The sequence below is a fragment of the Mastigoproctus giganteus genome, chromosome 4 (assembly GCF_048544385.1).
Source record: "Mastigoproctus giganteus isolate SK-2022 chromosome 4, ASM4854438v1, whole genome shotgun sequence".
NCBI lineage: Eukaryota > Metazoa > Arthropoda > Arachnida > Uropygi > Thelyphonidae > Mastigoproctus > Mastigoproctus giganteus.
Window position 1 is genome coordinate 173,457,549 of NC_143578.1, and position 17,462 is coordinate 173,475,010.

At 37.4% G+C, this 17,462-nt stretch overlaps 1 protein-coding gene across 1 annotated transcript in view; it reads right to left on the reverse strand.

The window, feature by feature from the left end:
* LOC150087211 (glycogen debranching enzyme) overlaps window positions 1-17,462 on the reverse strand; it is a 763,093-nt gene that overhangs the window by 38,829 nt on the left and 706,802 nt on the right. The window contains exon 25 of the mRNA XM_090371076.1: window positions 12,822-13,033. Coding sequence (XP_090227202.1) covers window positions 12,822-13,033 — 212 coding nt within the window. The remainder of the gene's footprint in view (window positions 1-12,821; window positions 13,034-17,462) is intronic.

A 17,462-nucleotide genomic window follows, 5' to 3' on the forward strand; every position in this document is an offset into this window, starting at 1 on the left:
TGCTAATTTATTAAAAAAATCTGTATAATTTGCACACTTTTTGGCATACACAAGATAACTCGGGATAGCCCAAATGATATCCCATGTATTTTCTACTAAAAAATTTATAAAAAACACAATGAGTATTCGCATGATGCATACTTTTAATCTGTAAAATAAAATAAGTCGATCCGTTATGACACATTTTCAGGAAAAAAATGTTCCGGGAAGGGGTTAATTGTGAATAATGTTATTACTGGAGGCCCCCAGAAAGTTCAGTACTAGGCCCATTGTTGTTTTCTATATTTATTAATGATATTTATGAAGGTATAGCAGGCTTAATAGTAGTAGAGGCAAATGATGCAAGAAAGCAAGCTTATATAGTATCAGATGAAAAAAAAAAAAAAAAAAAAAAAAAACACCACACTCACGCACTTCACCAATCCATACCCTTCAAGAATTTGTCTAGTTCTTCCTTGAATTTATTCAAATCATTCACTTCCAACAACAGATGGAAGCCTATTCCAACAATTAACCAACCACTCTCTGGCTGAAGGCAAACTTCTGCACATCTATCCTGCAATCATCCCTCCTCAACTTAAATGCACCCTTTTTGTTCCCTTCACCAATCTGGTTGCTCTTCTTTGCGCCCATTCCAACAGATCTATATCCACCCTAGACTGAGGTTTCCAGACCTGTATACAATACTTTATATGAGGACCCTCAACCATGACCCTGTACAGGGGAATAATCACCTCCTTATCCCTACTAGCAAAGTTTCTGTATATCCTTGACAAAACCTCATGAGCTGTCCTGGCACCATGTCTGCACTGCTCAGAGAATTTCAAATCTGACTGCACAATTACCCCATGTCCTTTTCATTTTCTACTACCTTATGTATTGTTCTACACATTTGATAAGTTACCCTGAGATTACTGCTACCCATATGCAGTACCTTGCATTTGTCAGTGTTAAAAATTAAACTGCCATTTCTCAGTCCATTGACCTAATTTTTCTATATCTTGTTGTAGTAGCATACCATCATTACTGTCATTAATCACCCTGCCAACTTTGTACCATCTGCTAACTTTGACATCATGCCTGATATGTCTTCATCAATATCATTAATAAATATTGAAAACAATAATTGGGCCCAGCATTGAACCCTGGGGAACTCCACTGATAACATTTGTCCACAAAGAGCAGTATCCATTGATAACCACTTTCTGTCTTCTTCCACTTAACCATCCCTTTATCCATAGCAGTAACTTGCCCTTAATGTCACATTGCTCCAGTTTATACAGCAGTCTTTTATGTGCAACAGTATCAAAATCCTTCCTGATATCCAAGTATATGACATTAAAATTATTTTTTGCATCCAGTTTTTTGGTCACTGCATCATAAGTAACCTATCATATTGGTCAGACAAAATTGTCCCTTAATAAATGCATGCTGTGAATGCAGTATAATTGAATTTCTGTCCACATGGTCCTGCCTTACTTCTTTAACCAGTGACCCAATTATCTTTCCGGTAACAGATGTTAAGCTAATAGGTCTGTAATTATTCATGACACTTTTTGATTTCCCCTTTATGAATTGGGGTTACATTTGCACATCTCCAGTCCATAGGGAACTCTCCTGAATCCAAGGTTGCTTCCATAATTATGGCATAAGGTTATCACAATGATGGTAGTTATCATCATCAAAGTCATTTAGCTGCCCGTTAGAATCTGATAAACTTCTGACATCCCCTCCCCTAAAGAATTCCTCATGTGTGAATGTAGATGTAAAATATCTATTCAATTTGTCAGCAACCTGAGAAGGATCACCAACAGCTAGCTCACTGACATCAAGTGGCACAATGTGATTCAACACCTTCCTAATACTGGTAATATAAGCATAGAAACTTTGTGACATGATTACAAACTAATTTATATCTACCATAGGATTCTGTATCACCTGATAATTTATATGCATTCCCCATGCACATTTTTCTCTGCAACGTGTGTCAATAGTTTACTGACATAGATTTTAAGTCCAAGCCTCAAACAGTATTTCTTTGTTGATATGTAAAGCCTAGTAGCTTCTCTGATTATTTTCCTGAATACTCACCATTTAGATTTTGCTGTTGGTGCCATTATAGAATTTAAAAATTGTCTGAGACCACTGTAGTCACCCTTATGAAAGCAAAAGCCTTTTCTTTTATCTTTTACACTAATGTCTTTAATTAAATTCTACATTAGTACACTGTGATCACTACCACCTAGTGGGGCTTTTACCTGCAGATTCTTAATGCATGTAGAATCACTGCTGATAACCAAATCAAGATTATTGCTTCCTCTTATTGCCTCTCTAATATGCTGCTGTAGAAAACAGTCATCCAAGAAATCTACAAAAGTCTTGCTAGTGGTGATTGACCAACCCAAAAATTCCGGTCAACATCTGGAAAATTAAAATCCCCCAATTACAAGACATTCTGATTTACTGGTTCACTCTATTTCTCTATATAGCTGTTTGGTATATTTATTACAGTCATTATGCCTATAACACAGTCCTACTCTCAATTTTGTTTTCCCAGTGCTTACATTACAAGACACTGAACGTTGCACTGCTCACCCATGTTGACTGGATGCACTGCTTTAGATTTAATATACTTCTTAACTAAGAGCTTAACCCCCTCCATCCTTCCTAACATTTGTCTCCCCTTCTTGTATACATTGTACTCCCCATATTCAAATTTAGCATCACTTATGTCTGAGTGACACCATGTTTCAGCTATCCCTACAATGTCTGCATTTGATGATTTAATCAAATACATCAAATTTATTTACAATGCTCCTAGCATTACAGTCTAATGGTAGGAGCATTAATGTCTAAGTTTACAGATGATATGACATTGGCATGGTGGATAATGACAGTAATCACATTAGCTGCTCGATAAGATGTAGAAAAATTAGGCAGATGGACTGAGAAATGGCAGTTGAAGTTTAACATTGACAAATAAAAGGTACTGCATAGGGGTAACATTAATTCCAGATTAATATACTAACTGTGTGGTATTACACACAGGGTAGTGGAAAATGAAAGAGCTGGGGGTAATTGTACAGTAAGATATAAAGTTCTCTGAGAAGTGCAAACAGGCTGCCATATAGCTCATGGTGTTTTGTCAATAATGTACCACAGGAACTTTGTTAGCAGGTGATTATCCCATTGTACAAGATAATGGTTAGGCTGCATCTTGAGTACTGCATACAGGTCTGCAGGCCTCATTTTAGTGTCACCAAAGATGTGCTGGAATGGGCACAGAGAAGAGCAATGAGATTGGTGAAGGAAAAAAAGTATGGTCTAACAAGAAAGGCTTCGGTTCAGCATCTGGAGACAAGTGCCTGGTCTCCAGATGCTGCAATTTATTGCAGCATCTGGAGACCAGGCACTTGTGGGATGATCTGAATGAGGTGTTTAAGGCTTTGACTGGATTGGGCAAGCTCAGTGCTGATGGCTTGTTCACATGAGGGAGCATAAATTCAAATTGAGGAAGAGGACAGGTTGTAGGACAGGTATGTGAAAGTTTGCCTTCAGCCAGCAAGTTGTTCATTGTTGGAAAAAACTTCTATCTGTTGTTATGGAAGTGGATAGTTTGAATAAATTCAAGGCAAAACTAGATAAATTATTATGTGGGAATTTTTTTTTTTTTTTTTTTTTTTTTTGCTGCTGATGCTTTATAAGCTTAATTTTTGCATCATTTGCCACTACTAATACTATTCCTATAATCTCTGCAGAATGATTGTCACCAGCATTATGCCAAAATGTTAATCAGCACCACAGGTAATCATTTTGCCTAAAAAAAAACAGGAATTTTGCCTAAAAAGTACATATTAGGAATCACCAGATAAAGGATGCAGCAGTGATCAGTGTACTGAGGATCTAGGTTTCCGACAGTTTCTGAATTCTGCAATGGTCTCAGACAGTTTTTAAATTCTATTCAGTGGGACCAAATTATGATTACCAATTGCACATTCTAAATGGGAAGTAATCATAGATGTTATTTGGATTTTTATACCATTCAAGGCTTACACCTAAATGGATGTCAGATGAACTAACAAGACAAGCAGCATAGAATAAAAATGTATGGGATAATTATAAATTATCAGGGAACAGTGTTCATCTAGTCTGCATTTAAGTTACTAAGGGGGGTAAGGCAAACCAAAGCAGGTTATGAGAATATTTGCCTAAGAATACAAAGAAAAGTAGTATGTGTGTGTGTGTATGTGTTCTGGGGGTTTAATGGCACATTAACTACTTGGCTAAAATGCACCTAAGAAAAATATTAGAGAATTCTTTGCTTATGTTAACTAGTAGGATAAAGAGACGAACCATATTGGCCCACTAGATTTGATATGAATGGCATAACTATTGAAGATCCTGTTTAGGTTGCTGATAAGCTAAGTAAATATTTTTATCAAAATTCACCTGCAAAAATGTTCTTAGGAATGGGAATACCAGAAATACATCGTTATAACTGGCTTCTAAATGAGTTTGTGATAAGTGAGGGAAATTTGGTAGGGGAAATTGATGAAGCTAAGAATAAATAAGGCAGCAGGGGCTGATTGGATCTATTGAGTTATATTAAAAGAAGACAAACCAGGCACACACACAAACCTTTAGCTATAATTATGAGAGCATCCTTGTATTCAGGGGAGGTCCCTATGGATTGGAAATGTGCTCGACTCCTGTTCCAGGGAAAACAATGGAGTCACTGGTTAAAAAAGCAATGGATAACAATACAGAAAGGAATGCAGTTATAGCAACTATAGCACGAATTTGTTAAGGCACGATCCTGTCTGACCAATCTGATTGGATGCTCGTTACATACTCAAATTTCAGAAAGGCTTTTGATACTGCTCACATGTAGCCCCCTATCCAAGAATTACGGTTTCAAAGAGAGGATGAATATGGATTCCCTTGTCTCTATTAATGGTGTTAGGCTCAGAAGAGCAAATCCCTAAACCCTCAAACCCATTTGTGATTCCAAAATCCGTGTGAATGATCAACTATTAGTGTAATATTAGAAATGAGAATTCTGTTTGCAATTTTATATGCAATTTGAGCAATAAACAGTTAACTTTTTTTTTATGAAAACGCCAAACACAAGAGGTATTAGAACCTATAGTACTTAGTACCATGCTTGGGTTGGAGGTTGAGAAGAGGAAAGAAGATATTTGTTGACATTAGACTTGAACTTTTGTAGACTGTAATTTTCAGGAAATACATATGAAGGAAGGTTGTTCCAGAAAACGGCAGTTGAATGAATAAACGACGAAGATGAAAAGTTGGTTCTGCGAGTTTGAAGTTGCACAGTAAATGGTGGCGGCATGTGATTGGACGGTTTTGAAAGACAGAGTGGGAATTATAGAAGACAATTCAGAAGAACAGTGCCTGTGGAATTATCTGTAGAAAAGGCAGGCATGCAGCAGAAACAGTATGTCTATGAGACAGCGAGTGGAGAGACTCTGTTAGAGAGGAGTCATTAATTAACCTACTGCCCTCTTCTGAATGAAATCTAGAAGCCTGAGAGAGGTTTTGAGGGCACCACCCCAATTGTGGGAACAATATTTCATGGGAGGGTGGATTTGCAATTTGTACAGAGTGAACAGCTGTTTGGAAGAAAAGTAATGGCAAGAGTGAAAGGGAAAACCAAGTTTTTCAGATGCAGAGGAAACAATATATGTAATGTGCTTGTGCCAAGAGAGAGATTAAAAGTCAGGGTAATCCCAAAAAACAGATATATCATTTTGCCTAGAAATCGGAGTGTCACCAAAGATAAGCATAGGAGCAGAAGAATCCTTTTTGCAATATAAATGACAAGACTGAGTTTTAGAAGGAATGAAATCAACTAAGTTGTCTTTGCCCCACTGGATAATTACCTGGAGATCGGCATTTAAGGAATTGGTAGCGGATATTCGAGAAGTTGAAGCTGATTGAGCAGGGCAAGGTTTCTTAAAATGGAAAGTGGAATGCAATGTGCTATCATCGGAAAAACTATGGATAGGATTTCCAGTCAATGGTAGAAGGTCATTAATATAGAAGAGGGAAAAAAAATGGCAGAAAGAACTGAACCTTGAGGGACACCAGCATTAGTGGAGAAGTTAGAAGACAGACAGCCATCTACCATCACCTCAGTGAGTGATCAGAGAGAAAACTGGATAACCAATTACAAAAAACAGTTGGCAAACGATACGATGGAAGCTTGTGTAGAAGACCTTTCTGCCAAATACGATCTAAAGCCTTTGAGATGTCAAGAGTAACTCCTTGTGTTTCACCGAACTTTTCCATTGAATTTGTCATAAACGGGTAACAAAAGCCAGAATATCACCAGTGGATTGACACTGATGGTATCCATACTGGCGATTGTTGATCAGACGAAAGGTTTCTAGGTAGTTTAAGAGTTGGCAATTAATTGATTTCTCCATTACTTTAGAAACAGAAGAAGTAATTGCAATGGGACGATAACTGGATGGGAGGGATTTGTCACCCTCTTTAGGAATTGGCTGGATATGAGCAAATTTCTAAGCAGAAGGAAAAATACCTTTGGAATAAGAAAGTGAAAAAAGATGACAAAAAAACAGGAGTAAGTTCAGGAGCATAAGTTTCGAGAATAAGTGGAGAAATATCATCAGGACCTGGAGCTTTCTTAGCATCAAGATTCGTCAAAATCCTTCTGTCATCCTTTTGAAGGAAGACCACAGGAGGCATTAAATGGAGTGTGTTAGGAATGGTGGGAGGTGTTTTTCCAAGATCATTAATACATGAGTTGGAAGAAAAATGGGATGCTAAGCAGGTCAGCTTTATCCTTTTCTGAAGTGACAACAGAAGCATCTGGTTTTGACAGAGGTGGGAGCAGAGATGGGCAAAAGTTGTGGCCAATAGCTTTGGCAAGAGACCAGAATGCTCGGCTACCATTAGGGCAAGAACCAAGTCTTCTACTCTTAGCCTGTTCAAACTTTAGTTTGGACTGATTAATAACTGCTTTACAATTGTTGCGAGCTTTGGTGCAGGCAGAAAATGAAACTGAAGAATTAGAAACAAGCCAATTACGACATGCAATGTTCTTCTCTTGAACAGCCTTAGCACATTTATTGGAAAACCAAGGTTTAGATAAAGGATGAGATTTTAAAGTGGAGTGTGGAATAAAGGATTCCATTCCTACAAGAATAATTTCACCGACACAATCTGAGCAAATGTTGATATCAGAAGTTTTCAAACAGTAATCCGACGAAGGAAAAGAAATCTCGCAGGTCATCCCATTTTGTATCCTTGTAATGCCAAACAACATGAGATTGAGAATAGCCACGAGATAAAGGCTCCATTGGAGAAGAGACAATCACCAAGTTGTGATCTGAGGGGCCTAATGGACCACTCACTTTGACGGTGTACTAAGAAGGGTTGTTTGTGAGAAAAAGATCAAGTGTGTTGGCTGTAATGTTAGGATTGTCCCGTATTCTTGTAGGTAAATGAACGATCTGTGCAAGGTCATTAGTAATTGCAAAAGCCTCAGCATCTCGACCAGCTGGATCGGTGTGACTAGAAAACGAAAGCCAATTGGAGTTGTGAACATTAAAATCATCAATGAAAATTACCTCACTGTTAGGAAAGTTGTACTGGAGAAAGCCAAGTTGCAAAGAGAGGAAGACAAAGAGCTTCAAGTGATAGGGGGATTTGGGAGAACAGTAGAGACAACATATGAATTTGACACGATGAGGTAGAGAGATTTTAAGCCAGAGAAGATTGAAACGAAGAGATTCTAAATTACCAAGCTCTGACAGGGAATGTCGGAACGGACATAAGTCCAAGTACCACCTTTGAGGCAAAAGGAATCATACAGTTAATAATTTGGGCAACTGAGATGAGCAGTAGTTGAACCAACCAATAACTGAGATTCTGTCAAAAAAAGTACATGGGGTTTGCCAGACTGCAAGTGGGAATGAACATCATTGAGATTAGAATTGAAACCAAATAAATTTGTGAAATGAACGAGGAAGTGTTTGGGAGGTTTAGATCTTTTCGCAGATAAGTTTACTCTATTAGTTTGATAATTCATGGTGTATTCAATAGTAAGAAAAAGTGGGGGGGGGGATGCTGAAATTTTTGGATATGGCATACACATGGTAAGAATATACCCAGATCCTTGACATAACGAGGCCTCGACAATGCCCCCTGCATACACACTACTCGGACTCCCTCCAGTCACTAGATGGAAGAGTAGAGGTAGTAAGATGATACACTAGCTCTAGCTGATCTGGAAGCCTCCTATAGAGTTACCAATAGGTTCGGTCTGGTGTACTAACTAGCAGACAGCCTGGGAACACTGTTTTAGAGTTGAACCCTCGAAATGTAAGGAAGATTGGATCTTGCCATGATGTTCATCATAAAGTCATCAGTCATACTGCATGATGGAAGAGATGGGGAAGGGTTGACTGGAACTTAGCTCTGGAGACTAAACACGAGTTCTACCACTTCAAGCCTCCAATAAGGAAAGTGGTGGTATTGCACCGGTTGATGACAGTCATCTACCACCTAGCATTGCTTGGTAACACAGAGGGGGTGGCATCCCTCCATGTGGTGTGGGTGCCACACCTTGACCCCTGCTTACGTTGGGTCACACCTGGGTAGTCACCCACAGTGTGCTTGTGCATGGAGGTTATACCCAGGATTACTATCAGTTCCACAGACCGTCCGGACTTTGCCAAAATTGGGTCCTGTTGAATTGAATGTCAACCAAATATCAGTTCCATCAGCATCTTAGACTCCCAGGTAGCAAGTACAGCTTGTCTGGCATATCTGAGAGATTGTCTGTGACAACCTCAAGGGCCTGTGACAACTAAGGGACAAGAGGATGTTTTAAACTTAGGTGTAAAGTTTGAGTTGGTTGCTCAAAATCCTCCAATAGCAGAAATAGTAATGGGTATTGAAAGAGCAGTGAGCAGATTACCGGCTACCATAGGTAATGAAATCCATACGAAAACTTTGGTGATTTTGAGCCAGGCTCGTGCAGCTCCTTCTAATGTCACCATTATTCAGAGAAGGCACTTAGGGAGCTAAGACAGGTTGACATCATTCTTTTACCCCACAGACAAAGAGAGGTGAACTGTGATCCTAAACAAAGTGGATTACTGCAACAAATGCCACACTATGGCCACAGATGCTGATATGCTTAATAAATTCCCAAACAAATTGCAACAAAGTCTTGAAGCTGTTGAACAGTAGTACAACTTAGAAGGTTACCCACAGGAATCTCGTAGTAGGATTGGAACAGCATGTCAACAAAATCCTGCAGGGTTGGCTGAATGCTGGGAAGATCTCCAAAGACATCTATTGGACGCTTCATGCCACGGGATGCCAGCCGCCTAGGTTTTATGGCCTACTGAAAATTCCTAAGGCGGAGATTTCGCTTAGGCCAACTGTATATCGTTTGTAGGCAGCGCTACATGTGCATTATCCAGATTTCTAGCCAAACTAATATCTCTATCGTAGAATGTTCAAACTTTACTAAAAAAGCCTGAAGACTTTGTGCAGTTTATACATGCTCAGGTCATTGAAGAGGGGTGGGCCATGGTGTCATTCGATGTGGTGTCTTTATTTATATGCATCCTCATTGAGCAATGGGATGAAATGTGTGTGTATGGCAGTGGAGAGGGATGATACCTTAAAGGACAGGACTCCCTTGAGCATAGAAGATATTTGTAGTGGGGTAGAACTATGTCTCTCCAGTACTACTATGTTATTTAAAAACACTATGTATAAGCAGGTTCATGGCGCAGCAATGGGCTCTCCAATTAGGGCTGTTGTAACAAACATAGCCATGGAGGAACTCGAGTCTAAGATTTTTGATGGATCTGCTTCCCCCATACATGCATGGAAATGATATGTTGACAATACATTCACCATTGTACAGAAGGGAAGAGAGGATCAGGTTATCAGTTTTCTTAATAGCTTCTCCCCTTTTATTCAGTTTACTTTGGAGGTGGAAATAAACGGTGCTCCCCCCCCCGCTTTTTCTTGATATGTTGGTTTATAGAGATGGCCCCAGAGTAAAAACGAGTGTATATAGAAAACCCATGTGCCGGGGGCAATATACACATTATAACATGGCACAAGCCAATGATCACAAGAATAGTGTTATTAGGACCTTACTGGATAGTGCTGGGTCCCACTGTAATGCCTCCAAGGATAGAAAGGAGGAGATTAAATACGCCACAGGAAATGCAGGTACCCCCAGGTCTTGGATAAATATGTTCGGGAAGTGGAACACGGATGAAAAGAGCCGTTCACACCATTGCCACCGCATACATTCCCTACTATCCAGGCTTATAAGTGAGCAATCTCACAAGTATTGCATACTTGCCAGACACACTGTGTGCAACTGCCAGAGAGAAGATTGCACACAGTCATGTCAAAGTTTAAAGATCCTGTAACCACTGAAGGTAAAAGGTTAAAGATCCTGTACCCATTGAAGGTACAAGTGGGGTCATATATGAGATTAAATGCCCGGATTGTGGGGTGTGCTATGTTGGTGAGACAAAACACCTTTTCAAAGATTGTATGGGGGAGCATATTAATGCATTAAAGGCTGCAGATTATGGGAAATCTGCTGTGGCCAAACATTTTTGGAGGAGAACCACCAAATTTCACCTGGCAATGCCGTTATAGTCAACCATTCACATGGATTTTGGAACTGAAAATGGATCGAGAGTTTGCGGATTTCCTCTTCTGAGCATAATACCCTCAATAGAGACAGGGGAATCCGTATTCATCTCCTCTTTGTAATTGTAATTCTGGGATGGGATGAACGGTCTGGCATGCTCCCGAGCCATTTCCGGTTTCAGTGCACGTGTGGAGGATACTGCCCATGCTCCTATGGTAACACGTGCTGCAAGCCATGATCCTGCAGTTATTTAAGGATGTACCATGACAAGTTCAGTCTTACTGTTGATAAAGGAGGCAGTCACCTCTGAAAGCTCCAGTCGTTTTTATCGCTTTTATTCCATACAGTGTAATTGCTATTCTTTATATTTTATTTATTATTTTACTGCTTTTATTGTACAATCAGTGTATTTTATTTTATCATTTTTAATTTGATCTGATCTTATATTATAATATTATTTCTATTTTAATAAAGTTTCAGTTATACAGTTGGCTTATTACATTGAAGTTATTATGAATTAAAGCAAAGAAAAACATATAAAGAATTGTATTGCAAAATTAAAAACTGTGTTCTATGTAAAAAAATTTCTATGCCTATGTGTTGAGTGAATATGTCATATCCAATACATGATCTGTCAATAACTGGAAAAAATAATGTTAAATTATACTCATACAAAAAGTGTCGTACACTTCAAAAAAGATTAATTACAATTTTTGCATGGAACACAGTGTGGGAAATGCTGGGATAAGGCATAATAAGTCAACTTCCCACGATACTTTTTCCTCTACCAGTTCTTTTCAAAGGGCCAATTTATAATTGCAATTCCAATATATATGTTTCTTGGAATCTTTTTTGACTCAAACTTCACCTTCAACACTCAAAAGAGTATCTTAACAAAAGATTGCAAAAGAGCTTCTGGTTCATGAATCTAGTAAAAACACTACTAGTAAAACATGATGATAATTTTTTTTAAACATGTTAAATATTTATATATTTTCTGGGATATTATAATGCTACTCTCTGGATGTCTAGTGCTGTTTAGAGATTTTTATCGCAAGATTCTATATCTGCTATAGAATCCTGGATTCCTAAATAGGCTCAGAAATATGTCCAATTTCTCACTACCCTATCCCAGATCACAGTTTCTTGAGGAATTTAATCTGCCCATTCGCTACTTTACAATAAATAAGATTACCTTTAAAGCAGCTCACAGGAGAACTCGACTGTTTAGGATTTCTTGGCATTAGTGCCCCCAACTGGGATAGGCTGTTGAAATTTATTATTGACAAAACTCTTGAACAAGGGTGATCAGCAACTTTAACATTGATGTAGAACAATGTTCACATAACCATGAATACAGACAGATTGAAAAAGATGTTATTTAATGTTCACTGTTTTGTATTAACTAATATTAACTTCATTGTGAAGCAATTCACAGGAGAATGGGACCATGTTATCCTCTGGGATTTCATTGGAGTTCCACTGGGATAGACCAAAGAAATTTATTATTTTTCAACCAACTCTGGAATGAACATGATTGATAACATTAACCTCAATGTAGGACAATGTTCACCAAGAATACAGTTAGAGTAATTAAAGGAAAATGTACTAAAGTAACACTTATAAACTCTCTGTTATTAATCATGTTTAGTTTGTATGATTTACTTTCTAATGTGTAAAAGTCTCTGTTTTGTGATCATCTGATCAATCTATTCCCTTTAAAATCTCAATTTGGGATATAAAAGATTGCTATCATCAGAATCCTCATCACCATCATTATGATTAAAATGAGAGAATAAAGCAAAACTTATGCAGCATTCACCATAAGAAAGTAATTTCTTAGTTCTATATTTTTTCTAATTTTTTATCTGAAAGACATGTCTATATAAGCTTTTAGACTCTACTGGGCTATATTATAGCTTGTGGTTCTAATGTCTAATAACTTTTTTGGCCAAAACATCAATCATCCTACAATAATTCTTCCTTTATTTAAATCTATGTCCCCTCATTTGCATCATTATAGAAAAAGAAAATGTGTATCAAACACCCTCGATCAGATCTGACTGAAGTGTTTATGGCCTTAAAGAAAGAGGTACCATCTGTTTATTATGATTAAATTCAGCTAATGGTTTTTACTTACCACTACCATAGCAACTGTAAAATTGGGTCGAAACTGGTAATCAGCCCAGACATGAGAAGCCTTATATGAATCTTTATACATTCCTCTCCTATGGATAAGATCAGAAAGAACTTCAGGTTGCTGAGACGGCTGGGTGTGTATCCAAAAGCACTGCTCAAAGTTCTGCTGGATTTGCTGTTCCCATTCCTCAAATGTTACAATTGTTGTCTGACCTGCAGGAAGGAGAATTTATATCAGCTTTTTATGCAGATGTAGTGAAATTCTTCATTAGAAAGTATTCTCATCAAGTATTCTTTCATTATAAAGAATATTTGATGAGAATCAACCAAAAGAGCAAGCTGGCTTTAGGACAGGATTCTCAATGGATCATGGATCTCAATGGATCATGGATCAATCTCTATGGATCACCTTCACGTAATATCACAGCTAATGGAGAAAGTAAATGAATATAAAACACCATTATGCCTGGCATTTGTGGATTATGAAAAGGCATTTGACTCCATACAGCATAAGGCAATGTTTCAGGCACTGGAAAGACAAGGCACAGATACTCCATATATTATGATTTTGAAGAAAATATATGAGAGTGCTACATCCTTTATTAGACTAGACAAAGACAGTAGCAAATTTAAAATCGAGAAAGGAGTTTGACAAGGAGACACAATATCTCCGAAGCTGTTTACTGCTGCCCTTGAGGAAGCTTTCAGAAGATTAGACTGGTCGCAGAAAGGAGTCAATGTAAACGGAGAGTACCTAAACCATTTACGATTTGCAGATGACATTGTGGTCATAAGCCACGATCCCAAAGAATTAGAGGAAAATCTTAATGAGTTGTGCACAGTTAGTAAGGATTTTGGACTAAAGGTGAATATGGCTAAAACAAAAGTAATGATGAACAAGTATGCCACGGAAAGGGAAATAATGATTGAAGGAGCAGTAATTGAAAAGGTGAAGTCATATACTTATCTGGGACAAATTATTAGCTGTAATAATGATAAATGGCTGGAAGTCAAGAGAAGAATAAATTTTGGATGGATAGCATTCAGGAAATATAGTCACATACTGAAGAGCAATATCCCAGTTTGTCTAAAACGTAAAATAATGAATCAATGTATACTCCCCACCATGACTTATGGAAGTGAAACTTGGGCACTCACCAAAAGAATGGAAGAGAAGCTAAGAACTACACAGCGAAGAATGGAATGAATTATATTGGGAATCAGACTGTTAGATAAGAAGAGAAACACATGGATTAGGCAGCAAACTCAAGTAAAGGACATTCTTATCAAAACTAAAGAACTAAAATGGTCTTGGGCAGGACACATAGCTCAAAGACATGATGACAGATGGACTAAGAAAATAACAGAATGGTACCCAAGAGGAGCTAGAAGAAAACCTGGAAGACAAAGGCGGAGATGGATAGATGAAATTCATGAGTTTTTGAGTAGTAAATGGATGGCCAGTGCTCAAAACAGAAGGAACTGGAAAGTTGCTGGAGAGGCCTTCATCCCGCAGTGGATTGAAAATGGCTGATGATGATGATGATGAGTGCAATTCTTTTGCATTATACCTTTACTGAAGGTGTAGTTCTATCATGAAGATCATCCCATCAAGTGGAATAATCTGCATGATTCAGTTTCTCTTTTTCTTGGCTTGGCTACTGTTTTAAACTACCAATTCTAATACTTGCTCTATTTCCATCACTGAAATCATTCTTATAGGTATTAAATTCTTGATTCAACATTCCACTTAAACTCTTGTCTATTCAATAAATCTTGATTTTACAACAAATATATAATGTCCAAAATCAGGACAAGAATTATGCATATGATGACCAGGTCTGGTGGGGGATTAGGGGTGGGGTTCAATACCTGGCCCCACAATTGTTCATGTGACCTGGCTGAGACCCTTATATTATAATTTTGAGTAATTAAATTCATTTTTAATAATTGGCAAAAAAAAAAAATCCACAAACTCAATCTGGAAACCAGTGCACAGGATCTGAGAGATCCCTCTAAAAAATAATTGTTGTGCATTAACTGTTAATTCATGCTTAAAAATCTGTATTTTTTCCTACCTTCCTAAATACAATCAAATTTTAATATGAGATGTATTGGAAGTGAAAAATTGTTTACTTGGAATTATATAAGTAAAAAACTGTCAGGACCCACAAAACTATTTACGCCTTTTGCTTTAACATGACAGTTTTACTTTCAGCATCTTGTAAACAATACATTACTCACATGTGCTGTGAAATTGGCTTATTAGCTTAATGTGGTGGCATCTGCTATGGAAAGTAATTCCTTTTGGTTTTGTTTAATTTTTTTTTTTTTTTTGTCTCAGTTATTATTATTTATCCCTTTATTTGTGTGGCAAAAGACATGTAAATTTTAAAGTTCATGCTCTTAAGAATTCTCTGAATGGAAGGTTTACATTTTATGACTGTAGCTTTGTTTTTTCATTTTCTCTTAATTTTTTCCTTTTTTTTTTAAAGTAACATGTAAAAAACAGCATATTTTTAAATTTTTATTTTTTATTAAAAATTAAAAAATTACGTACAATAAATACTGCAGTCCATTAAGAGAAGAAATGTTGTTACACCACAAACAAAAGTTAAAAAAAAAAAAAAAAAACTGTTGGGTTCCATGCAACTGTGTTTGTTTAATAAATTGGAATGCAATTATTACTGGGTTAAAATGAAAAAACGTTTTCTTCATAATTTTATCTTTTCTATCCTCACATGTATATACATATACATGTGAGGGTTAAAAAGGCACAGATGCACACACAAACACAAGTGGGGGGACCCTGCATTAACTCAATGCCCCTCTTTTCCCTGATCACAAACAGCATGTTTGTGATCAGGGGAAAGAAGGGCATTGAGTTAATGATAAACCTCATCATTCCTCATGATGAGGTTTATAAAATCTCTCTCTCTCTCTCCCTTACTATTCCAAATAAGAAAATAATAGAATTGATTGACTTCTTCCCAGAGACTTTTCATAATCTGCTAAGGCAGATTATGAAAATCTCTGACAAAGAATGCAAAGAACAGCAGCAGCAAAGATCTGTGCTTATAATACAGCAGCAGGAAGAGGTTGAATCACATTGGGCCACTCCAATGAGTTAACTGTTGATGATCCTGCTCAGGTTGCTGATAAACTTAATAGGCATTTTGCATCTACATTCACATGAGAAATTTTTTAGGGAAAGTGTCCGAAGTTAATAAAATTCTAACAGGGAGCTAAATAATTTTGTGATAACTGAAAGAAAAGTAGAAAAGAAATTGTTGATGCTAAACACAAAAACATGGTGTTTGGAATCTATTCAATTATATTAAGGGAGAGCAAAGGAGGTAAGAAAACCCTTAGCCATAATTATGAGGGCATCCTTGGATTCATAAGAGGTCCTTATAGAATGAATATGTGCAAATGTATTTCAATTCACAAAAGGGAGATCAAGAGATGACATGAGTAATTACAGACCTGTTGGCTTAACTTTTGTTACATGGAAAATAATGGAGTCACTGGTTAAAGAAGTGATGCATAACTATCTGGACAGGAATTCAATTATACTTCAGTCACAGCATGGATTTGTTAAGATGCGGTCTTGTTTGACCAATCTGATTGGATACTACGATGCAGTGACCAAGGAACTGGACAAAAATAATTTTGGCATCATATATTTGGATTTCAGGAAGGCTTTTGATACTGTTGCACAAAAAAGACTGCTGTAAAAAATGGAGCAATGTGACATTAAGGGCAAGTTGCTGCTAGGGATAAAGAGATGGTTGATAGGGAAAAGAAGAGAGTGGTTATCAATGGACACTGTTCTGTGTGGACTAATGTTATTAGTCGAGTCCCTCAGGGTTCAGCGTTGGGCTCATTGTTGTTTTCAATATTTCTTAATGAAATTGATAAAGATATATCATGCTTAATGTCTAAATTTTCAGATGATACAATGGCTGGCAGGCATTTTCCTGACAGCAATCAGCATGTGCTACTGAAAAAAACCTTGGAAAATTAAGTTGATGTGTTGAGAAATGACAGTTGAAGTTTAACATTGACAAATGCAAATTACTGCATATAAGTAGCAGTAAACCAGATTAACATACATACTGTGTGGTACTACACTCAGGAAAGTGGAAAATGAAAAAAGAGCTGAGGGTAATTGTGTAGTCAGATATGAAATTCTCTGAGCAGTGCAGACTGGCTGCAAGGCCAGCTCATGTGGGTTTTGTCAATGATATACTTAAATTTTGGGAGCAGGGATAAGGAGGTGATTAATCCCTTGTACAAGGCCATGGTTAGGCTGCATCTTGAGTACTGTATAAAGATCTAGAGGCCTCATTTTAAGAAGGTGTAGATCTGCTGGAATGGGTGCAGAGAAGGGCAACCAGTTTGGTGAAGGGAACAAAACGGTGCTCTTAACAAGAAAAGCTTCAGTTCTGCAAATTTCAGTATATGGAGACTAGGCAGCTGTGGGGAGATTTGATTGAGGTGTTTAAGGTCTTGAATTGATTGAATAAGCTAAATGTTGATGGCATTCTTTGTCTTTCTGAGACCACACACATGATGGGACATAAATTCAAGTTAAGGAAGGTTGTTTGCATGATTAGATGTTCAGAAGTTTGCCTTCAGT